Here is a 25,804-nt window from a genome sequence, read left to right as displayed (position 1 = left end):
TGCAGGGGGGTGGAAGGAGAGAGAGTGCATGGTGATGGGCACAGAACAAGTCTTGCCCGGAAAGTTACTGAAACCAATTCTGACACTTTCTGCTTAGCTGCTGTCAAAGTTGTAAAAAATCATGAATGTCTCTGACACTAGAGACTGATCAAACTTGTGACAAATTAGTAAATATAAAGCTAAAATGCTTAAAAAGGAAAATGTTTAAGTAGATGCAAACAACTCAGTAAACTATTTTATACCTAACAGTTTAGTCCCTCAAACCTGTTCCTCACCATGAAATGAATAAAGACCTGGCACAGGTTGTTTGAATGAATTCTCCAGCATGAGTACTGGATCATCTCTGCAGTTAATGTCAAAGTGCAATCATGAGACCATGTGTGGGACTTCCAAATTTGCACACCCATGGGGTAATGCAGAATTGTTGATCTTTCTCCACAAAATCTGTGTCATTAATTCATAATGGATGGAAGCTATAAGATGTTCTAGCCAAAATGTTGTGATTAAACCAAGACTTGCACTTTTTTCCCCCATTGTATGCAGTGCTTTACTGGTGCAAGAGGTTTGGATGGAATTTGTTATAAAGTTAAACTTTTAATTTGATAATTGGATGAAGGTAATTTTTAAATACAGTTTGCAATGGGGATATTCCAAACATGGCAGTCTACATTATTTATTTGAGATCCAGGATTGAAATATGAATATTCAGAGATTCAATGTGAATATTTAGTTTTATGACTTAAGCGATACCAAACCATGCACTAATTTCACTGTCTCTTTCAGTGAAGGATGGAATTTTCTGATCTTAGGACGAACAACCTGTACAGTCATTGATAAATAAGGTCATCAATAAATATATCACTTCTTTTTAAAAGAAATTAGTCAAATCATTTCATGGTTACTCAGTTGTTTTGCTGCTATACAGTATTTAACTGTGACCAGCCAGATAATTAAGTGAATATTCCACATACCAAGTAATCCATGGGTTGTATTTGAGAGCCTGTGGCTGTCAAGTGTATAAAATCCCAGGAAGTCTCTGTGTAGAGGATGCTTTTTCCAGACGCGATGCAGCACAATAACAAAGGTTGCGTCATCTCCCATCGTGAAAGTGAGATTCCTTTCTTTCACGATTGAGATTGAGAAACTAGGAAATAAATTTTAGAAATAATGTCATGCAGTGTTTTTGATTGATTTTCTGAATATCGACTATGTACAAGTTCTCAAAACTGTCCAATTTAGCGATCCATTTTATAATAGTCATTGTATATTAATAATGCAATTAACAAGACCTTATCCAATTAACCTCTGATGACTCATTTTGACTGGTCCTTGCTTCAGGATGCAACAATTGGATGCCATCCATACACTTACCTCTCAACACTGTGGCAGAACCAAAGGATCCCTTAGCCACTAACTCCGTACTATCCTTCTGCTTGTCACTCTCACTCTTACTTGTATTAGGTTACAGGACTCTTTCCATCCAACCTCTTGAAAGCTAATTCACTCACTCTTAGCTTCACTGACCCTATGAAACCTATCTTCCAATTTGCAGCTTCATTAGTTTAATAATAATATAATTTTTTTTTAAAAGGCACTCTTCCAGGTGTAGGTCAGAAAGGGATCTGAAAGCATTACTGGCATTGGGAGCAGATCTATGTGGGGTGTGGGAAGATATTAAGTAAATGATGCTGGGCAGGATGAAAACAGGAAAGATATCAACATTAATATTAACCAAATGTGAAAGAGCTGGGGTTTCAAATTTTCGCAGGGCATTCTGAACCTTGTGTAATGAGGAGGGAGATGGGATGTTATAGTGGTTCATCAAAAAAAGACAAAAGGATGTGTTTTGTTCCCCAATACTAAATTACTAAGTATATTACTGTTTATCCTCCAGGAAAATTCACAAAATCTTACCAGTCTTCAATAATTTAAAAAAATACATCAAGTGGAGTCATTGTCTTGCAAGTGGGACAAGGGAGAAGTCTTTCGGTCTGTGTTACATTTTTCATAGTAACATGATGTGGGTCAGTCACAGTTCTCTGACTGATCAATGGATACAACCTGATGCTTCAATTGGTTATTAGGTAACTATTATCTCAAAAGATGATTATAATATTTCTTTTGCTAGCTAAAGGCTATGTATTGAATTTCCAGGTTGAAACCAGACTCTTTTTGGATTGGTTTATGGAAGTGGGTGGTTAACTTTACAGTTTAGTGTAATTTTGATTTCATTTAAAATGGTGAACACAGCTTGTTTACCTGGAGATTTGATGTTTGGTTTTAACTGGATAGTTCTGAATGAATAAGAGCTTGTGTATTCTACACTAGTCACAGCTGTAGAAAGGACAATTAAAAATTCTGTATCATGTGTCCTGGCCCGATGGTAGCTGTAAATTCTAATTCTGTGTTTGGACGGTTGCAAATAATGCAATTGTAACTTATGTTACTCTAGTTTTCTCCCTTAGTACAATGCTACTGAAATATGACATTGTGGAGGTTTGAATCCGAGAAAAAAAAGGTCTTCCACACGCTATTTCATTGCAGAGAATCTTGCATCTTCTAAAAGGGCTTATTGCAGATGCAGATATTCTTATCCACATTCTCATGCAGGCCATCATTCTCTGGTTCCCTGGATGGAGCTGTGCATTCCTACCCTCTCATTTTATCATCCCTACGCCAAGAAAGCTGCAAATTCTAATTCAGTGTTTCACTGCCCCGTTTGCAACTTTCCATTTTACTTCCTATATAATATTTACTAATTTCAGTGAGTTGTATTATCTCATTTCTCATTTTCTGTGCCACCAATGTCTAGTCCTTCCACTTCAATTATTCTCTGAAAGTTATATCAAAATTTAAATCAGGAACTCTATTACCTAGTTGCTATTCTAATTCCAATCGGCCTGACTATTGGGCTCATTTAGACCTCTTATGGTTCACTTTGCCTTATAAAAAATTCTCCCCAACTGTGTTATTAGGTAGTTATAATAAAGAACTACAGTTCCCAATAGGCAAGGTAAGGGGTCACATGGAGGAACAGGAAGTGGCTGTAAAAAGAGAGGGAAAGCAAGCAGCCTGTTGTTGGTCAATAAAATGTTCAGATGTTAAACCCACGTGAGGTTTGTCTCTTGATGAAGAGCAAACATAACACCAACCATAGGACTTTATAGCACAAAATGAGTAAGACCATCGCCTGGTTACTATCACCTGACTTATGGGGACTCCTATAAATGATCCAGCTCCCATAATATTATTAAATTCAAAAGTCTGACATATGTTCAATCCTACAATGGCAGAAATGGTTTCCTCTCTCTCTCCAAATTGTTCTTTCTTCTCAGCCTTTAATACTTTTGATGCCATTCATTACAATACTGAGGAGATACGGATACCATATCGAGTGATTTGTGTATTTTCCGACTTACGGACAAAAATCGACTTATGAACATCTGTACAAACGGAACCTGTTCGTTATCCAGGGTGACCTGTATTACTTTTCCATGAGATGTGGCAGTCCAATTCAAAACTCATGAGTTGGGCTTGGCAAGATCTTGAACCATGCATGGCTCATTGTCAAATAGGGGCAGACCAATAGATGTTGTGCAGTCTGCCTCTCGCTGCAGTTGCAGGGCTCAGGTGTTGTCACCCCATTTTAACATGTTGGCTCTGGATCTGTAGGTGGTTTAGGCCTTCTGGGAGATATGATCAGGCATTTTCAAAAAATTTCTTTTATGAAATTGTCTTGAGGCCATTTTATTTTAATTAATTTCAGATCAGATTAAGCTTGGTTCAGTTGTTTCATTGTTGTGAATCCCCACCTATATTTGTTAGTGTACCTGTACGGCTGTTCTGCTTTGAATGTTTGATATTAACTTATTAGTTTTTATTGTATTTTTGCTTCAGATTTTTCTTCACATGTTTGAAATAATATAATTCAAACATTACAAAATAAAACCAAAATCAAGATCTATCAAGAGAACTAGTTTTACAAATTGAGTTTAGTATTGTAAAGCATTTGGTGAAGATATAATTAATCAGACCGTGGCTATGTTTATGCTTGTGCTGCCACTAATTGTTTGCTGAAGCACATGTGGAATGTTGCTTAAAACACACCTCTCTCTTGTTAAAGATGCTGTTGCTGACCACGGGAAAATCATCTTGTCTTCTCCATGAAAGACTGTAATCTCTTGAGTCGATACTTCAACTTTTATATCCATCATGTTGTTCACAATTCCAAACTTTCCAAAGTATGTGTTTATTTTCTTATTCTTTTCTGTCTTCTTCTCTCCTATCAACTGGCCGTTTACCATGAAACCTCCATGTAAAGTTAAGAACACGTTAATTAATATCACTCAGTCGTGACAATGACAACTTGAAATTCAGTATATCCACTTTATCATAAAAAAGAACACTGAATATAATGACACGGCTCTAGGGAGGGACCAGCAACTGAAGAGTGTCAGAAAAGGTGAATTGTTCAAAGTTGAGATAACAGAAAATCGGGGAATCGTTTACAATGTCTGGGGTATATTGTTACAGAGGGTTCCTCGCTACATCTGCTTTGGAATCTCTAGGAATTTCTAGGAAGTTATACCCAATATCTCAATGCCACCCTACAGATGCATGGCCAGGGATAATTATTGCTTTGTATATACAATTGATTTTAACTTGTGGCTTGGTTTTTCTGTATAAATTGTCATTATGATGCTAAGCAGTTGATAAACTGTTTACACAATAAACTTTTATGACATATGATGCGCCCAACCTATAATCCAATGAACCTGCACAAAGACAACTTGCTGACCTGACCCCTCATTTAGAATCACTGCCCGTGGTCCCCCATGCCTGTGCTTACTAAGTCTGGATGCAAAGGGAATACCTTCCTGACAATTCACACCCTGAAGTCCAAAGGGGCTGGATGGCAGTGGGTGAACGCTACATGGAAACCTTGTCCCAAAAATGGTCCTATCACTACCCAATGCTGGGGAGGTAGTATTATATATTGCAAAAAGTGTCATCAATTGCAACAGTGTTTTAATATATTTAACAAAGATATAAAAATTATTAAAATTTAAATAATTAAAATAAATTGCTAAATATTTTAAATGAATAATAGTTGAGTAGGTGTCAGAAATGTTGAAAAAATCAAAATAAAGCGAAACGTCTTTTAAAAGAACAACACCCCAGTTTTACCATATCAGAGACATCCCTCTTCCCCCATCTCCCCTGCATCTTATAACGAGCTTCTTTTGTCTCTTTCCCAGTCTGATGAAGGGTCTCTGACCTGATATGTTACCTCTGTTTCTCTTCCCACAGATGTGACCTGACCTGCTGAGTATTTCCAGCATTTTCTGTGTTGTTTTAGATTTCTAGCATCTGCGGTATTTTTTTTTATTTTAAACTCATCTTTTCTGTTGCGTCATAACTCTCGCACTCTAATATCTCTCTTCAAGTCAATGTGGTCTTGCTTACTAGTGTCAGGTTAAAATTGGCACAAAATCCAAATTGTAATGCTGGGGATTCCCAGCAGGTCCATTGCAACTGTCTGCCCCTCTTCCAAGGTGACATTTGTGTCTTGATGCCCCTGGAGAGGGACCATGAGGTGTCCACTGTCTTGTTAGAGGCCTTCTGGGAATAATGACTACCTCAGGGGCCTGGACACCAAGGACAATATTATCATTCGTGGTATTTTTTGATGAGGTTAATTTTAAAGAAGAAAGCACAAAACCAAAATGGGGCCAGGAGATAGAAGCTAAGTAAAAAAAATGTTAAATACAGGGTAGATCTCCTTCACAGAGCAAGCTGACAGATTTGGAAGGCCCAAACTACATGTACAACAGTACAGAATTTATTTGGAATTACAGCATGGAATCACCATGATTCAGTCCAGTAAGAACAATAGGGATTCAGTGAAATGGCTTCAATGTTGTGGATGGCCAGAAATTTTATGGCAGATATTTGAGGCTACCCAATGCTCTTTAGTGCTGGAAAGCTACAGGGAGCCAACAAGTAAAGGGAAACAATGGAATAAGTGGTAGAAACATCAAGTGTACTTAGATGGGTTACTTAATTAAATTAGAGGCATTACACAGAATTGTCATTTCAAGATATTGCATGTTCTCATAGTGACATTATTTAATAAATATACAGGTAGTTCTGCTATAAACACGTGTTTCCATAACACAAATTGGTTATAATGTGATTGATGAATTAGGGAACACTATTTGCATAACGTGGGCCACATTGATTATAGCGTGATCGCTATCAGAAAGACCTGTTCAAGCCTCTGCTTTGAAGGCAACTACAGCCTGTCCTGCTATAACACAACTTCCTATACCGTGAGGTTTCTATGGAACGTAACTGTTGCATTATAGCAGAACAACACGTACTGAATACTTATCTAAGGGCACCGTTTGGCTATTGAATATATATATATATATATATATATATATATATATATATTATGTTAAAATAACAGATTTGGGTGAAAACATAGGTGGGGCTGATCAGCAAGTTTTCAGATGACACAAAAATTGGCAGAGTTGTAGAAAGCAAGAAAGGTTGCCATAGAATTCAGCAGCATATAGATCAGTTGGAAATATGGCAGAGAAATGGCAGATGGAATTTAATCTGGACAAGTGTGAGGTGTTGCACTTTCAGGGGTCAAATGTAAGAGAAAATATACAGTAAATAGCAGGACCCTCAGGAACATTAATGTACAGAGGGATCTTGGGGTGCGAGTCCATAGTTTCCTGAAAGTGGCAACCCAGGTAGATATGGTGGTAAATAAGTCATACAGCATGTTTGCAATCATCATTCAGTGTGTTGAGTATAAAAGTTGGGAAGTCGTGTTGCAGCTGTCTTAAACTTTGGTTCGGCCACATTTGGAGCATTGCATGCAGTTCTGGTCGCCACATTACAGGAAATATATGGAAGCTTTGGAGAGGGTGTAGTAGGGGTTCACCAGGGATGTTGCGTGGATTAGAGAGTATTAGCTATAAGGAGAGGTTGGACAAACTTGGATGATTTTCTCTGAAACATCGGAGGCTGAGGGGTGACCTGATAGAAGTAATACAAAATTATGACAGGCATAGGTAGGGCAGATAGAGTCTTTTTCCAAGGATGGAAATATTAAATTATAGAGGGCATAACTTTAAGATGAGAGGGGGAGAGTTTAAGGAGATTTACAATCAAATTTTATTTTTACACACAGAGAGTGGTAGGTGCTTGGAACACACTGCCAGGGGAAGTGGTGGAAGCAGATACGATAGTGAAGTTTAAGAGGCATTTAGGCAGATGTATGAATAGGCAGGGGATGGAGGATTATAGATCATGTGCAGTTTAAATTGGCATCATGGTCAGCACTGACATCATGGGCCAAAGGACCTGTTCCTGTGCTGTACTGTTCTATGTTCTATTAATGGTGCCTTTTTTGTTTATTGGCTTTTATTCCTTTCAATCTTTCACTCCTTTCTGTCAGATCTTTCTTCAGCCAGGGATGTGCTGTTTAGCCAATCCATGGACATCCAGAAAGGTTGGCTTTAAGGATTCCATACAATCCATTAACACAAGTTATATTTCTGAGTGGTGACAACCCACCAGCTACTTTTCTTTCCTGGTGCTCTAAGGCATAACACAGGCCTACCTGTATATGGGTCCATGATCAGATTTAGAATCGCACCTGGCTTCCCATCAATGTTGAAACAAACAGTATCTTTGTGATTATTGACTGACGTGATGAAATGGGGGGTCACTGTCAACTTGGAAAAAATGTCAAAGTCTGAGAACAGTGAAATCATTGCCACCTTTATAAAACAAGATTTGAGCCCTTGACACTATAAGAGATCTAAGATTCTAAGAATTCTAAGTCATTCTAAGAGATGAATTTCTTCTAGTCCTTTCTGAATGGAGGAGGAAATCAAAGTTTAACAAACAATTACAGAAATCGGGACATTTAGAACAATTAGACTCTATGGCCTAAAAGGACACTATTTAATTTTAATAGCAGAATCATACATCAAGTTCCACTCTTTAATAAGATTCTAATTTTAAAAATGTTGAATTTCATGCTCCATATGCAACTTTGTACTTCAAATTTTGTGAGGTTAATCGTGGGTTTCTGTTCAGAAGGTATAACAAACAAAGACCTTAAGCAATGAATCATTAAGAAAGAGTATAAAAAGACGTGTTGTTTTATGTTTTAGAAAGGGAATTGTAAGTGATACAAGTTATAAAATAGTTAGTGGCTATCAAATTCTATTGTTTTGAGTATTTTTCTCATCAGTTCTTTCAAGATGTTAACTCTCAGAGAGTGATGATTCCATTATCATCAGTTTTTTTGCACCTCCTTTAAGATGTTTCTTTTTCCTTCATATTCAGGTCAAGAATCTGATTATTTACAACCTTTTCAACCATGTGCAGCTTCACAACAGATAGTGATCCGATCCTCAATGTGAAATCCACAGGAATACTTGTTCTAGTGATGCTTAATTACAATGATCATAAAAGATTAATTTCCCCTTCCTTAACGCAATAGATGAAAGCAATGAGAGCAACGTGGATGTGGCTACCAAAAATGGAGATGTGTGCTATACCATCATATATGCTGGCATGGATTGAGGATTGCTTAATGGACCTGAACACCGAATGTAGGAATAAATGGATAATTTTTTTGGGGGTGGGAGGCTGTGAGGTACCACAGCAGTCTGTGCTGGGTCCCCAGCTATTCACAATCTATATCAATGAGAATCAAATGTTGCATATCAAAGAATGAAAATCTCTAGAGCCAGCTGGCTCTGTGGGCTCTGAGAGGATGGAGAAAGGCTTCAGGGGAAATAGACAAGCTAAGTGAATTGTGTAAGGACATGGCAGATGGAATATATATCAAAATATGTGAAGTCGTTCCACTTTGCTAGAAAATCAAATAAAAAGATGGAGTATTTCTTGTGATGAGAGATTGAAAGGTATTGATCTTCAGAAGGACCTTTGTCCTTGTATATCAATCACTTAAAGTGTATTCATCAAGAAATTAGAAAGGTAAATGATATGTTGGCCTTCTTGGCAAAAGGATTTGAGCAGAAGAGTAGAGACATGGTTCTCCAATTATACAGAGCCCTGGTAAGACTATATCTGGAATATTGTTTACATATCTGGTCTCCTTAACTAAGGAAGGATATACTTTCAAAAGGTCAACATATTTATTTTTTTCGATCATTTGTCCTATGAGGGTGGTTAAACAAATTAGCCCCGTACTCCAGAGTTTAGAAGAATGGTAGGTAATCTCATTGAAATATAAAGCTCTTACAGGGCTTAACATTAATGTGGGGTTCTTGTTTCCCCCATGCAACAGTGTTTAAACCAGAGGTCACAGGCCCAGGATTAAAAGGCCAGCCATTCAAAACTGAGGATGAGAAGAAATTTCTTCACTCAGAGAGTGTTAAAACTTTGAAATTCACTGCTCAAGAGGACTGTGGGGACTCAGCCGCTGAGTATATTCAAAACAGAGATGAATGATTTTTAGATTTTAGATGAATCCAGGGATACTGATATAGAAGATCAGCCATAATTTCATGGAATGGTGGAATGGGCATGAAGAACTGAATGGCCTCCTCCTGTTTCTTATTCCTGGTGTTCTTATGTCTTCATTTAATAGCATTTTTGAGGATTCTCAGTGTTGGTAGATGTGGAAAATCCAGTGCATATTGTCCGGCTATAGTTTCTCAAAGCCTACAGGTGCTTCACGCTAGGTTACTTTACAAAATAGATACCATGCGGGACAAGAAATGCCAGATTCAGAATTGGCTCCAATCCCACATCCAACAGAAATGGAATTAATGGATGTAATTCAGCCTGGAGATATGTAATGTTGCCCAGTATGTTGCCCTAGGCTGGATCCTCTAATTGATTAATGGCCTGGCTAATGGTGTTGGAAGTACAATCAACACATTTGCAGATGACAGTCAAATATTTCCCAAAGTTTAGAGACAAGTAGAATACATCAAATCCAAAATGATTTTGAGAGAGAGAGAGGAGAGAGAGAGAGAGAGAGAGAGAGGAGAGACAGAGAGATGGGTCATAATATTATGACACTAGATGAGTTAAAATTTGTTTCAAAAACTTACCTATTGTAAGATAGTAATGGTCTTGTATAATATCAGGTGCTTCTGCAAAAGCAAATAATCTATTTATAGGACTATCAAAATTAAAAATCTGCATGGAGCAGGTAACTACAGCATTAAGTTTAGTGAATTCCTAAATGAATTCTTCATACTTTTAAAAATTCATATTACATTTAAAATGTAATTGTTAGCCATATGTAGTGAAGTGACTTAGAGAAGAATGAGGGCATTTATACAATTTGATTGATTGGTTTTGTGATATCCATTGGTTCATGGTGATTATATTTGAATGCTTGACTCAGAAGCGCAATGTTTTCAGATTGCTAAGACAATTGTTTGAATTCACAACACTTCATACAACTAACAATTCAATTTATAAACAGAACAGAAATACTAACATCACGGCATTCTCCAAATAGGCGCCCTAGCTGTGGTGACAGAGCATAAATCAAGACATTAGACATCTCTGAACAAAGGTAATATAATAGTCTTGGGAAAACTAAATTTTTAGTAACTGTGGAAAACGGCATTCAAAATAGTTTTCTAGATCAATATTACAAGGAACTAACTAGCTTCTCCACAGATCATTTAAACGAGAGGTTAATTAATAACCTTGGAGTCTGTGGGGAAGACTGATCATATTACCAATGAATTTTCTATCTGAATAATTAACCTTCACCCTACTCTCTACATTTTGAATCTTAACTACTAGCATTCTGTACCCTTGAAAGATGAAGGGCATATAAGAAGAACAATTTAGTAAAACAATAAATAGTTAACGTTACACACTAGTGGTCAATAGCAAATCAGTGACTTCAGCTGAAAATAGAAGAATCAATATTTATTCAAGTAATATAGAATATATAGAAAGTAGAGGCTATACTTTTTTTTTATTCATAGTCTTCTCTGTGTTAAAGATGGCTGCTGATCTCCTGAAGATGCCCACTGGGCCTCCTTCTTCTTCACCTCGAGCGCGGGAAACTCTTAGTGCGGGAAACATACAGCTCATTAAAGAAATAGTTAGCCCATTCCTAGGGAGACACTTTTGATTTAGTGTAGCTCATTAAACCGATGGTTAGCTCATTCCTAGGAAGACACTGTTGATCTATTGTGTAGTTAATGGTTGTTAGGGTTAGTGCGACTAATGATTTTGTAGCAGTTCTGAAGCTGATAGTTTTTTTTTAACTGATAAGCCAGATGCCAGCAAGTCTCAGAACTCATAGGTTATAGGGGCACATTGTAATGTTTTATAACCGTTAGCCTTATAGCGAATAAGTCTAGTATTGTTTTATAACTGATAATTCTGTAGCCTAATACCAGAACTCCCAATGCCCATAAATAATTGGGGCACCCTGCGACTGAGTCATAGTTCTGTAGCCTAGTACCAATACTCCCAATACTCAAATAATTGGGGCACCCTGCGATTGAGTCAGGAAATGACTGTGGCGGAAGAGAAATGGTTGTGAGCCAGGAGACAACTGTGGAAGGAGGCAAATGGTAATGGATGAAACTGTGAAGATAAGAGAGGACATGATGGATTGTAACAATGTAATTGAGCAAAAAAAAGGGATAAATAAAAGGCCCTCGAGCTTTGCTCGGGGGCAGTCAGAGAGGGCAGTAGTCAGAGGGTGACTAGTAACCGATGTCTGACTGTCACAACTTTTCTTTGTAAATAAAAGTTTAACTTCTTGAGGAATCTTCTGCTTCTCCTGGTCATCTATTTATTGCGGGTAACCACGACAGTAACTAACATATCATGTTATTTTATCTGATGTGACTGCCATATCAGATGTATATTTACTATGTATGCCAGCAATGTATACTATATTTACTACGTATACCATATAAGTCAGTGATAATGAATCTGATTCTGATAAAAGGATGGTTGCTATCAAGAGGAATTAATGTATTGACAGGAAGAAAGTACACTGCTTAGAATTAACAGGTAATTTGTATTTGACAAATAAACATTACATTCAAACATCACCTTCCTCCTCTCTTAATGAGACAAAAGTTGCATGACATTTGTTTTGTGCTGCAGGATGATATGTTTTGTGCAGACAACTAATTACCAGAGTCTGTACAGAACATACGATACTCCAGTTGTTAAAAACACACTCCACGCATCTACAATATGCTGCTTCTCCTTTAAAATGAAATATACCAATCCAATTAACTGAACTACTTACATCTATGACACTATACACTTACTTGCTAGATATGTCTCAAACAAGTTCATCACTGAATCAGGAAAGAGAGTAATAAAAGTTTATATAAGTTAAGAACAATGTGACTAGGAAATATTGTTGGAACCAATTTCAGCAAAACATTTTAAGAGTTATGTAGCATTAAAAGAGAAACAAAGGGACTGCAGATGCTGGAATCTAGATGAAAAAACAAGATGCTGGAGGAACTCAGCAGGTCAGGCATCATCCATGGAGAAAAACAGACAATCACATTTCGGGTCATGACCCTTCTTCAGGACTATCCTGAAGGGTACTGACCTGAAACATTGACTCGGTTTTTCTCCACATATGCTCCCTGACCTGCTGAGTTCCTCCAGCACCTTGATGTTTTAGAACACAAAAGCACAGTACAGGCCCTTCGGCCCACGATGTTGGGCTGACATTTTATCCGGCTCTAAGATCTATCTAACCCTTCCCTCCCACATAGCCCCCTATTTTTCTATCATTCACGTGTCTACCTAAGAGTCTCTTAAATGCCCCTAATGTATCTGTCCCCACAACCTCTGCCGGCAGTGCGTTCCACGCACTCACCACTCTGTGTAAAAAAAAAGTATCCCTGACATCCCCCTTATATCTTCATCCAATCACCTTAAAATTATGTCCCCTCTTGTTAGCCATTGTCGCACTGGGAAAAGGTCTCTGACTGTCCACTCGATCTATGCCTCTTATCATCTTGTACACCTCTATCAAATCACCTCTCATCCTCCTTCTCTCCAAAGAGCACTCAACCTATCCTCACAAGACATGCTCTCCAATCCAGGCAGCATCCTGGTAAATCTCCTCTGCACACTGTCTAAAGCTTCCACATCCTTCCTATAATGAGGCAACCAGAACTGAACACAATACTTCAAGTGTAGTCTAACCAGAGTTCTATAGGGCTGCAACATTACCTTGCAGCTCTTGAACTCAGTTCCCCGAATAATGAAGGCCAACACATCATACACCTTCTTAACAACTCTATCAAGCTGCACAGCAACCTTGAGGGATCTATGAACGTGGACCCTAAGATCCCTCTGTTCCTTCACACTGCTAAGAGTCCTGCGAGTAACCTCGTATTCTGCCTTCAAATTCGATCTCCCGAAGTGTGTCACTTCACACTTATCCGAGTTGAACTCCATTTGCCACTTCTCAGCCAGCTCTGCATTCTATCAATATCCTGTTGTAATCTACAGCAACCTTCTACACTATCCTTTGTACCATCAGCAAACTTACTAACCCACCCTTCCACATCCTCATCCAAGAATCACAAGAGCAGGGGTCCCAGAACAGATCCCTACAGAACACCACAGGTCACCGACCTCCAGGCAGAATACGCTCCACTACCACCACCCTCTGTCTTCTATGGGCGAGCCAATTCTGAATCCACACAGCCAAGTTTCCCTGGATCCCATGCCTCCTGACTTTCTGAATAAGCCTTCCACAAGGAACCTTATCAAACTCCTTACTAAAATCCATGTACACCACATCCACTGCTCGACCTTCATCAATGTGCTTTGTCACATCCTCAAAGAATTCATTCAGGCTCGTGAGGCATGACCTGCCCCTCACAAAGCCATGCTGACTGTCCCTAATCAGCCTATGCTTCTCTATATGCCTGTAAATCCTGTCTCTAAGAATCTTCTCTAGTAATTTTCCCACCACTGAAGTAAGACTCACTGGTCTGCAATTCCCAGGGTTATCCCGACTCCCTTTCTTAAACAATGGAACAAGACTTGCCACCCTCCAATCATCTGGCACTACTCCTGTGGCCAGTGAGAATGCAAAGATCATCACCAAAGGCGCAGCAATCTCTTCCCTTGCTTCCTGTAATAACCTTGTATATATCCTATCAGGCCCTGGTGACTTATCGATCCTGATGTTTTTCAAAAGTTCCAGCACATCCTCTTTCCTCACATCGACATGCCCTAGCATATCAGCCTTTCATATGTCATCCTCACAAATGTCAAGGTCTTTCTCACTGGTGAATACAGAAGCAAAGTATTCGTTCAAGACCTCCCTTACCACTTCCGACTCCAGGCACGTTTCGTCTTTTATCCCTGATCGGTCCAACCCTCACTCTAGTCATCCTCCTATTCTTAACATACGTGTAGAACGCCTTGCAGTTTTCCTTGATCCTACTCGCCAAGGACTTCTCATGCCCCCTTCTAGCTCTCCAAAGTCCATTCTTAAACTCCCTCCTGACTACCTCGTAACTCCCTAGAGCCCTGACTGATCCATGCTTTCTAACCTTAGGTAAGCTTCTTTCTTCCTCTTGACAAGATATTCTACATCTCTTGTCAAGCACGGTTCCTTCACTTTACCATCCTGACCCTGCCTCAATGGGACAAACCTATCCAGAAGCCTATGCAAGTATTCCTTAAACAACCTCCACATTTCCTTTGTGCACTTCCCCAAGAACATCTGTTCCGAGTTTATGCTCCCAAGTTCCTGCCTAATAGAATCATAATTCCCCCTCCCCCAGTTAAATACTCTCCCATATCATCTGCTGCTATCCCTCTCCAAGGCTATGTTAAAGGTCAAGGAGTTTCACTTGCAGAGTCGGGAGTTGGAGCGAGATTTGGAGCGGGACACTTGAAAAGAGGTGAGTCTCTGTGCCTGAGCTGGTGGATTTCACCTTGCAAGAGTCTAAACGAGGCACATTTGCAAATTGTTACCTGCTGATTGGCTTATTAACAGCAGCAAATAAAGATGAGTATAAGCAGAGTAGCCATTGTTGGAGTGAGGAGCTGAGGCTTTGGTTCAAGAGGCTTCTGTGAGAAGAGGTGATGGTAAGTTTCTTTCTTTCTTTGATTTGGTGTTCTCTGTAGTGCAGAGTAGTGGGAATGGCTCTAGGGTTAGTAGTGTGTTCAGCTTGTGAGACTGATAACTACATCTGCATGTGGTACAGCCAGCTGCAGCTCCTTACAGACCATGTTAGGGAACTGCAACTGGAGCTGCAGCTGTATGACCTTTGGCTCCTATGGGATACTGAAGAGTACATAGACAAGAGCTACAGGGAGGCAGTCACTCTGAGGCTGCAGGAGGCAGGTAGCTGGGTGACTGTCAGGAGAAGGATGGAGAATAGGCAGATAGTGCAGAGTATCCATGTGGCTATTCCCCTCAGTAATGGGTTTACTGCTTTGGATACTGTTGGGGTGGATGGCCTGCCAGAGGAAAGCTGTGGTGACCAGGTCTCTCATACTGAGCCTGGTCGTGTGGTGCAGGGGGGAAAGAGGAGAGCACTAGTCATAGGGGATTCCATAGTAGGGGGGGGGGGGCAGACAGGATATTCTGTGGCTGTGAAGGAGACTCCCGGATGGTATGTTGCCTCCCTGGTGCCAGGGTCAGGGATGTCTTAGATTGGGTCCAGAGATGAGGTCCTGAAGAGGGAATATAGGGAGTTAGGAAGCTGAAAAGCAGGACCTCAAGGGTAGTAATCTCTGGATTGCGAAGTATCAGGAACAAGGCTGATGAACTTAGAGTGTGGGTAAGTATGTGGAACTATGATGTGGTGGCCATTATAGAGACTTGGCTGTTGCAAGGGCAGGAATGGCTGCTGGATATTCTGGGGTTCAGATGTTTCAAAAGGGAGAGGGGCAGAGGGAAAATGGTGGGGGAGTGCTGTTGCTGATCAGGGACAGTGTCACAGCTGTAGAAAGGGAGGATGTCTTGGAGGAATCATCCACTGAGTCAGTGTGGGTGGAAGTCAGAAACAGAAAGGGAGCAATCACTCTATTGGGAGTGTTCTACAGACCCCCTAGTAGCAGCAGAGATGCTGAGGAGAAGATTGTGAGGCAGATTTTGGAGAGGTGCAAAAATAACAGGGGTGTTGTCATGGGTGACTTCAACTTCCCTAATATTGATTGGCACCTCCTTGGTGTAAAGGGGTAGATGGGACAGAATTTATTCAGTGTGTACAGGAATGATTCCTGACACAGTATGTGGACAGGCTGTCTAGAGGAGAGGCCATACTGGACCTGGTACTAGGCAATGACCCTAATCAGGTTTCAGATCTCTTGGTGGGAGAGGGATAGGAGCAGATGATATGGGAGAGTATTTAACTGGGGGAGGGGGAATTATGATGCTATTAGGCAGGAACTTGGGAGTGTAAATTGGGAACAGATGTTCTTGGGGAAGTGTACAGTGGAAATGTGGAAGTTGTTTAAGGAATACTTGCATATGGCTCTGGATAAGTTTGTCCCATTGAGGCAGGGTAAGGATAGTAGAGTGAAGGAACTGTAGTTGACATGAGATGTAGAATATCTCTTCAAGAGGAAGAAAAGTTTACCCAAGGTTTAGAAAGCATGGATCAAACAGGGCTTTGGAGAGTTGCAAGGTAGTCAGGAGGGAGTTTAAGAATGCCCTTCGGAGAGCTAGAAGGGGGCATGAGAAGTCCTTGGCGAGTAGGATCAAGGAAAACTGCAAGGTCTTCTACATGTATGTGAAGAATAAGAGGATGACTAGGGTGAGGGTAGGACTGATCAGGGATAAAAGAAGAAACATGCCTAGATTTGAAAGAGGTAGGGGAGGTCCTTAATGAATACTTTGCTTCAGTATTCACCAGAGAGAGACATTTGTGAGGATGGCATATGAAAGGCTGATATGCTAGGCCATGTCGATGTGAGGAAAGAGGATGTGCTGGAACTTTTGAAAAACATCAGGATCGATAAGTCACCAGGGCCTGATAGGATATATACAAGGCTATTACAGGAAGCAAGGGAAGAGATTGCTGCGCCTTTGGTGATGATCTTTGCATTCTCACTGGCCACAGGAGTAGTGCCAGATGATTGGAGGGTGGCAAGTCTTGTTCCATTGTTTAAGAAAGGGAGTCGGGATAACCCTGGGAATTGCAGACCAGTGAGTCTTCAGTGGTGGGAAAATTACTAGAGAAGATTCTTAGACAGGATTTTATAGGCATATAGAGAAGCATAGGCTGATTAGGGACAGTCAGCATAGCTTTGTGAGGGGCAGGTTGTGCCTCACGAGCCTGATTGAATTTTTTTGAGCATGTGACAAAGCACATTGATGAAGGTCGAGCAGTGGATGTGGTGTACATGGATTTTAGTAAGGCATTTGATAAGGTTCCTCATGGAAGGCTTATTCAGAAAGTCAGGAGGCATGGGATCCAGGGAAACTTGGCTGTGTGGATTCAGAATTGGCTCGCCCATAGAAGACAGGGTGCTGGTAGATGGAGCATATTCTGCCTGGTGGTCAGTGACCAGTGGTGTTCTGCAGGGATCTGTTCTGGGACCCCTACTCCTTGTGATTTTTTTTAATCAATGACTTGGATGAGGATGTGGAAGGGTGGGTTAGTAAGTTTGCTGATGATACAAAGGTTGGTGGTGTTGTGGGTAGTGTAGAAGGTTGCTGTAGATTGCAACAGGATATTGATGGAATGTAGAGCTGGGCTGAAGTAGCAGATAGAATTTAACCCAGATAAGTGTGAAGTGATACTTCAGGAGATCAAATTTGAAGGCAGAATACAAGGATAATGGCAGGACTCTTAGCAGTGTGGAGGAACAGAGGGATCTTGGAGTCCACATCCATAGATCCCTCAAGGTTGCCATGCAGGTTGATTGGGTAGTTAAGGTGGTGTATGGAGTGTTGGCCTTCATTAGTCGGGGTATTGAGTTCAAGAGCCGCGAGGTGATGTTGCAGCTCTATATAACTCTGGTCAGCCCACAGTTGAAGTATTGTGTTCAGTTCTGGTCGCCTCATTATAGAAAGGATGTGGAAGCTTTGGAGAGGGTGCAGAGAAGATTTACCAGGATGTTGCGTGGATTGGAGAGCATGTCTTATGAGGATAGGTTGAGCGAGCTTTGGAGAGAAGGAGGATGAGAGGTGATTTGATAGAGGTGTACAAGATGATAAGAGGCATAGATCGAGTGGACAGTCAGACTTTTTCCCAGGGTGACAATGGCTAACACGAGGGGACATAATTTTAAGGTGATTGGAGGAAGGTATAGGGGATGTTGGGGTAATTTTTTTACATAAAGTGGTGCGTGTGTGGAATGCACTGCCGGCAGAGGTTGTGGGGGCAGATACATTAGGGACATTTAAGAGATTCTTAGATAGACCTGAATGATTTTTTAAAAAAAAAGGGGGCTATGTGGGATGGAAGGGCTAGATAGATCTTAGAGCAGGATTAAATGTCGGCACAACATTGTGGGCTGAAGGGCCTGTACTGTGCTGTAGTGTTCTATGTTCTATGAATTATGGTCACTATCTCCAAAATGCTCTCCCACTGAGACCTGAAACCTAATCAGGCTCATTGCCTAGTACCAGGTCCAGACTGGCCTCTCCTCTAGTCAGCCTGTCCACATACTGTGTCAAGAATCCTTCCTAGACACCTAACAAATTCTGCCCCATCTATCCCCTTTACACTAAGGAGGTGCCAATCAATATTAGCAAAGTTGAAATTGCCCATGACAACAACACTGTTATTTTTGCGTCTCTCAAATCTGCCTCCTGATCTGCTTCTCAGTGTTTCTGCTGCTATTTGGGGGGGGGGGGTCCTGTAGAATACTACCAATAGTGATCATTGCCTTCCTGTTTCTGACTTCCACCCACACTGATTCAGTAGATGATCCCTCCAGGACATCCTCTTCTACAGCTGTGACACTGTCCCTGCTGAGTGATCCCTGTGATCACTTTCCTCAAGTTATTGACTGACAACTAATTACCTGTGTCTGTACAGAACATATGATACTCCAGTTTTTTAAGAACTCTCTCCACACATACACACTATACTGTTTCCCCATTAAAATGAAATACACTATCCAATTAACTGAACTATATACATCTATGATACTATACACTTACTTGGTGCCATGGATAATCCTGAATCGGGAAAGAGTAATAAAAGTTTATATAAGTTAACATGACAAGAGAATTATTGGAATAGAGTTCAGCAAAACATTTTAAGAATAATGTGATATTAAAATATTTATTACATTTTCAAAATCCAATTACTAGCTTTATATAATTCACTGCTTCTCCTGTTCACACAACTTCTTAATTCTGCATAACTTGACCATTCCAGTGAAGGGATTTTGACCCGAAATGTTAACACTGTTTCTCTTTCCTCAGATGTTGTCTGAACTGCTGAGCATTTCCACCATTTGCTGTTTTTATTTTGGATTTCCAGCATTTGTATTTTTTTTCAATGACATGGGCACTGATGGTTCATGGTGATGCACAACTTTTGTAGCATATATTTTTAAAATGGAAGGTAGTGGCCTTAGACATATGTGTTGAAACACAGAGTTAATGACTGTGTAGTGCAATCTGCTTCTAAAAATTGGTTCTGTTGAAGATCTGTTCTCGTAAGAAATCTGTGTCAAGCATGTGGTCATGGAATGTTGATGGTGTGGCAGTCTGTCAATTTGTGTTCAAGTTTTTAATCCTATTTTAAATATAATTATTAGCTGCCTAGAATGAGATGTATTGCAAATACAATGGAATAATTTGATTGACCACTCTTGTGATATATTGTGGTTCAAGGGCATCATGCCTTAAAGGTGACCAAAACCCATTCGATCAAAAATTTAATCAGAATTGGTAGCATAACAGATGACTACTTATTTGAACCAATTAAGCATCTGATTCTCTAAATATAAATCAATTAACACAGTTCACCTCATGTTGTGCCTATGAGTTTCCTTAAGACTGATGTAATGAAGATGCATGTATGCTGAGGTTAATATTAACCAGCATTTTCTTTATTCAAGGTATTGATTAACCGATGTCTGGATGTAACTTTTATCAGAGTTATACCATATGATACAATCAAGTTCTTTAAAGCATTCTACACACACACACACACACAAAACGATGCCTTTCCTTTCAAATAAATACATCTCCATAATTAGCTGACTATTTACATCTATGATCCTATACCTTTACTTCTTGGACGTGTGGTTTTCCGGTTCGGACCTGAATTAGGAAAGAGAATAATAAATGCTTATGTAATTTGAGCAATATGCCTATAAAATGTTATCAGAACAAATCATTAGCTTCATTTGTTTGATGGTTTGCAGGGAGTGGGGTGGGGAAGGGGGAAAACAGTCAACAGATTAAATTATATTCAGTAATGTCAGATCCCCATTAAGAACTACAAAACACCACTGAAAAGCCTGAGCATGTAACAGCTCTGCAAAACAACTCTGTTCAAATGTACAGTTAAGCAATTACATTACTAATATTGGCATTTTATTCCAGGTTTCTTTGACTTGAATTTCTCAACTTGCATGGTGGCATTTGAACTTGTTTGTCCAGATCAATAGTCTGGAAAATAGTTTACATTAAACACAATTTTTTCAATCTTTTAAAGGTTAAAGGCCAGATAATAAGGGTATATTAATACAATGATGCAAAATGACAAATTGTCAAGTTTTCATCCTAGAAGTCAATCTCATTGCAGTGTTGGCAGATAAACATAGATGCATCAGTGCGTAATCAAGTAACCAAAATAGTTCAATTTATTCTCTCTCAGCATGATGGCCATGCCTTTTTCAGGAGCATGAGCAGATTTAACAGGTTGGGAAGTTAAAAGGAAGGGTGATGCTGAAAATTTATGTAGCTTTGGGGGAATGTAAACTGCTTGGAATTAAGTGATTTGTATTTGACAAAGAAACTATAGTATTTGGGATGAGTCCCAATTTAGCAGATGTTAAATCTGTTAAACCCAGGTTCAATTTTGGCCATTGTCTGTAAGGAGTTTGTATGTTCTCCCCATGTCTGCATGGGTTTCCTCCAGGTGCTCTGGTTTCCTCCCACATTCCAAAGATGTACAGGTTAGGAAGTTTTGGGCATGCTATAATTGGTGCTGGAAGCATGGCAACACTTGCGGGCTGCCCCCAGCACATTCTGCGCAAAAGATGCATTTCACTGTGTTTTGATATACATGTGACGAATAAAGAGATTAAAATTAAAAATTAAGTCATTTGAACCAATTAAGTATCTGACTAAATGAAAATTAGTTAAAATGGTTCAGATCATTAGTTAAAATCTTCAGATAAACATACACCAATGTGTAATCAAGTCACTAAAGTAGTTCAAGTTATTCTCTTTAAGAATGACAGTCATAGCTTTTTGCAGGAACATAAGTAGTTTTAGATTGATAATTTAACATGAGTGCTTATTTGAACTAATCAAGTATCTGACTGACAAATTTAAAGTGGCTCATCCAGTGTTGTGCCTGTGAGTTTCTCAGTCAGATGTAGTGAGAATGTATTCAAACTGAGGCGGAGATGAACCAAGACTGTGCTGGGGACGAGACGGTCGCCCACCTCTTTGCTGGCTGTAGGTTTGCGAGGAGGGTGTGGTGAAAAATGCAAGGGTCCTTGTTACGTTTCATCCCCAGCAGCTGTGTAACAGAAGATTCTCTGATCTACAGGCTGTTCCCAGGGAAACATAGGGACATCAACTGCTGCTGGAAGGTCATCAACTCGGTGAAAGACACCCTTTGGTCTGCCCAAAACTTGGTCTCCCAGCACTGCGAGATGTCCTTGGGGGAACGCTGCCGACTGGCACGTTTCAGGCTGCAGGAGTACATGCTGAGGGATGCACTAAGCTGGGTGCAGCCAATGCAAGGGCTCAGTGGGGAAGGACTACAGTTTAAGGTTCTTCTGCCATTGGAGAGGGAGCGGTGGGGTCAGGCAAGGAAGCCCCTTAAATATTGTAAATGTGGGATTGGGGTAGCACCCCAGGGAGCCACACGAGGGGCATCGGTGTTTGTATATAAATAAAAAGGTAACACTAATGATTGATCTGTACATGAATGTAAAGGTTTGCACTGTTTTATTGTTGTACATAGTTTTTTTTAAACGAATAAAGTTTATTTTGGAATAAAAAAAAAAATCTCCTGCTTTATTCAAGTCATCAGCTAACAAATAACTACCAGTGTCTGGATGCAACAATGCATCAATACTGATAGGCAGGTGGACTCTATTTCCACCACAACCAAAGCTTAGTTGATGCATTGTGGGAAGTCTAAGTGTAGGATATATACATTAATTGATAGGACACTAAAGAATGTTGATGAATAGAGGGACATTGAGCTTCAAGTTCATAGTTCCCCAAAAGTGGTAACGCAGGTAGATATGATGGTGAAGAAGGCCTGTGCCTTGTTAGACCGCACTTGGAGTATTGGGTGTAGTTCAAGTTGCTGCACTATAGGAAAGATGCATTTAGGAAAGCTGGATCAGCTGATCTTTTGTTTTGCCTATCAGTTTCATGCATAAATTACATGATAGCTGTACAGGGCAGCATGAATATTTTTAGACTGGTCAATAAAACAAAAGGGAAATGGAAGATGTTTTCAGACCACACAGTAGAGAAGATGGTGCCAAGCTGACCTCACCGTGACACTTATCCCTATCCCTACAGTGTTGTGCCTGTGAGCTTTCTTAAGACTGATATAATGAAGGTGCATTTACACTGAAGTACAGATTAATTAACACAACCTTTATCCAGGTTATTGACTATTAACTACCAGTATCTGGCAGAATAATTTGTAAAAGCACTCCACATATAAAAACCATACTTGCTTCCAGTTTAAATTTAAATACATTTGACCAATTAATTGAACTATTTACATCTATGATATTATACACTTACCTGAATGAAATGGTTGACTCCGAACCAGCAAGTCAGCTGAATCAGGAAAGAGTTATAAAATTTTGTATAGCTTAAGAACAATGTGACAACAGAATATTGTTGGAATTGAGTTCAGCAAAACATTAAGAATTATGTAATATTAAAATACTTATTACATTATTGTTTCTCCTGTTCACAGCTTCTTAATCCTGTATAACTTGGAGACCATTCCAATGAAGGGATTTTGACCTGAAATGTTAACACTGTTTCTCTTTCCACAGATGTCTGAACTGCTGAGAGTTTCCACCATTTGCTGTTTTTATTTCAGATTTCCAGCATCTGTAGTTTTTTTTTATTTAAGACATGGGGACTGATGGATTATAGTGATGCACAACTTTTGTAGCATATATTTTTTAAAATGGAAGGTAATGGCCTTGGACGTATACATTAAACACACTGAGACAATAACTGTGCAGTGCAATCTGCTTCTAGAAATTGGTTCTGTTGGAGATCTGTTCTTGTAAGAGATCTGTGTCTAGCATGTGGTCATAGAATGTTGATGGTGTGGAGGTCTCTCAATTTTAAGGAACTGTGTTGTGTCCAAGTTTTTAAATCACATTTTGAATATAATTAATAGCTGTATAGAATGAGGTGTGTTGCAAATAAAGTGGAATAATTTGATCACTCTTGTGATATATTGTGGTTCAAGGGCATCATGCCTTAAACCCATAGGATCAAAAATATTAATCAGAATTGGTAGCATAACAGATGACTGCTTATTTGAACCAATCAGGTGTCTGATTGTCTAAATGTAAATCAATTAAAACAGTTCACCTTACATTATGCCTGTGAGTTTCCTTAAGACTGATGTAACGAAGATGCATGCATGCTGAGGTTAATATTAACCAGCATTTTCTTTATTCAAGGCATTGACTAACTGATGTCTGGACACAACCATTTATCAGAGTTATACCATATGATACAATTAAGTTCTTTAAAGCATTCTCCATGCAGACACAACAATTCCTTTCCTTTAAAATGAAATACACCTCCATAATTAGTTGGACTATTTACATCTATGATTATGTAATTTAAGAGTGATATGATTATAGAATGGCATTGGACCAAATTATTAGCTTCGTATGTTTGGTGGTTTGGAAAAAGAACAATGAAAACCAACAGTCAACAGATTAAACTATATTCAGTAGTGTCAGATCCCCATTAAGAACTACAAAACACTACTGAATAGCCTGAGCATGTAACAGCTCTGCAAAACAACTCCATGTTCAAATGTACAGTTAAGCAATTACATTACTAATATTGGCATTTTTATTCCAGGTCTCTTTGCTGACTTGAATTTCCCAACTTGCATGGTGACATTTGAACTCATTTGACCAGATCAATAGTCTGGAAAATAGTTCACATTAAACACAATTCTTTCACACCTTTTAAAGGTTAAAGGCCAGATAAGAAGGGTATATTAATACAATGATGCAAAATGACAAATTGTCAAGTTTTCATCCTAGAAGTCAATCTCATTGCAATAGTGCAGATGAACACACATGCATCACTGTGTAAGCAAGTAACTAAAATAATTCAATTTATTTTCTCTCTAAGCATGGTGGTCATGCCATTTTCAGGGGTTTCTAACTTTTCAAGTGACTTGTATTTGACAAAGAAGCCCATATTTGGGATAAAAATGAGTCCCAGTTTTACAGATGACTGCTTATTTGAACCAATCAAGCATGACTGACTAAATGAAAATTTAATTAAAGTGGTTCATTACAATGTCTGCAGATAAACATACATGAACCAATGTGTAATCAAGTCACAAAAGAAGTTCAAGTTATTCCCTCTCTAAGCATGGAAGTCATATCTTTTCAGTAGTTTTAGATTGATAATTTAACATGAGTGTTTATTTGAAATAATCAAGCATCTTACTCAGTTAAAATGGTTCATCTTGTGTTTTGCCTGTGAATTTCTCAAAGTCGGATGTAATGAGCATGTATTCACACTGAGGCAGAGATTAACCATCACCTCCTTTATTCAAGTCATCAACTAACGACTAACTACCAGTGTCTGGATGCAACAATGCATCAATACTGATAGGCAGGTGGACTCTTCTATTTCTACCTCAACCAAAGCTTAGGTGATGCATTGTGGGAAGTCAAATAGGTGTAGTGCTTGCCTTCATAGGTCGGGACAGAATATAAAAGTTGGACTGTTATGTTGCAATGTTTTACAAAACATTGGTTAGACCGCACTTGGTAAATTGTGTGTAGTTCAGGTTACCGCTCTATAGGAAGGATGTGTTTGGGCTGGAGAGAGTGCAGAGGAAATTCGCCAGGATGTTGCCTGGATTGGAGGACTTGAGCTTTCCCTGGAGCAAAGGAGCCTGAAGGGTCACCTGATAGAGGTATTTAAGATTCATAGGTAGGGTAAATAGTCAGAATCTTTTTCCCATGGTAGGGCTGACAAAAGAAAGAGGGCAGAGGTTTCAAATGAGATGAAGGGTTTTTAAAATGGGACTTGAGGGGAAAGTTTAGTTTATATGAAGAGTGATTGATATCTGGAACTTGCCGCCAGAGAAGGCCGTAGAGTCAAATGCAATCATTATATTTAAGAAGAATTTTGACAGGCACTTAAATAGGCAAGGCATAGAAGGATAAGGACCTAATGCGGGCAAATGGGATTAGTGTTTCTGTGCTGTACAACTATGATGCTAACCCAAAAGATAATTTCTCTCATCCTGGAGAGGTCCACACAACTGTCTTATTCTGCAAGAGTGGAAGTTGGTGCTAATGAACGCCTCAGTCTACAATTGAACAATTTGCAACTGTATCTATGTGCATATTGATTACTCTTTCA

The 25,804-nt window shown here is 39.4% G+C and overlaps 1 protein-coding gene across 1 annotated transcript in view; it reads right to left on the bottom strand.

Moving 5' to 3' along the window:
* Positions 1-4,165: 4,165 nt before the first annotated feature.
* LOC127571108 (inter-alpha-trypsin inhibitor heavy chain H3-like) overlaps positions 4,166-25,804 on the bottom strand; it is a 59,468-nt gene continuing 37,829 nt past the window's right edge. The window contains exons 21-27 of the mRNA XM_052017174.1: positions 22,958-22,993; positions 20,237-20,272; positions 19,160-19,177; positions 12,324-12,353; positions 10,116-10,157; positions 7,640-7,754; positions 4,166-4,309 (exon numbers count right to left, since the gene is read on the bottom strand). Coding sequence (XP_051873134.1) covers positions 7,717-7,754; positions 10,116-10,157; positions 12,324-12,353; positions 19,160-19,177; positions 20,237-20,272; positions 22,958-22,993 — 200 coding nt within the window. The 3' untranslated portion in view covers positions 4,166-4,309; positions 7,640-7,716. The remainder of the gene's footprint in view (positions 4,310-7,639; positions 7,755-10,115; positions 10,158-12,323; positions 12,354-19,159; positions 19,178-20,236; positions 20,273-22,957; positions 22,994-25,804) is intronic.

The sequence above is a fragment of the Pristis pectinata genome, chromosome 6 (genome assembly GCF_009764475.1).
Source record: "Pristis pectinata isolate sPriPec2 chromosome 6, sPriPec2.1.pri, whole genome shotgun sequence".
In the NCBI taxonomy this organism is placed as follows: domain Eukaryota; kingdom Metazoa; phylum Chordata; class Chondrichthyes; order Rhinopristiformes; family Pristidae; genus Pristis; species Pristis pectinata.
Note: the sequence above shows the minus strand (reverse complement) of the source record. Positions and strands in the feature narration are given on the sequence as shown.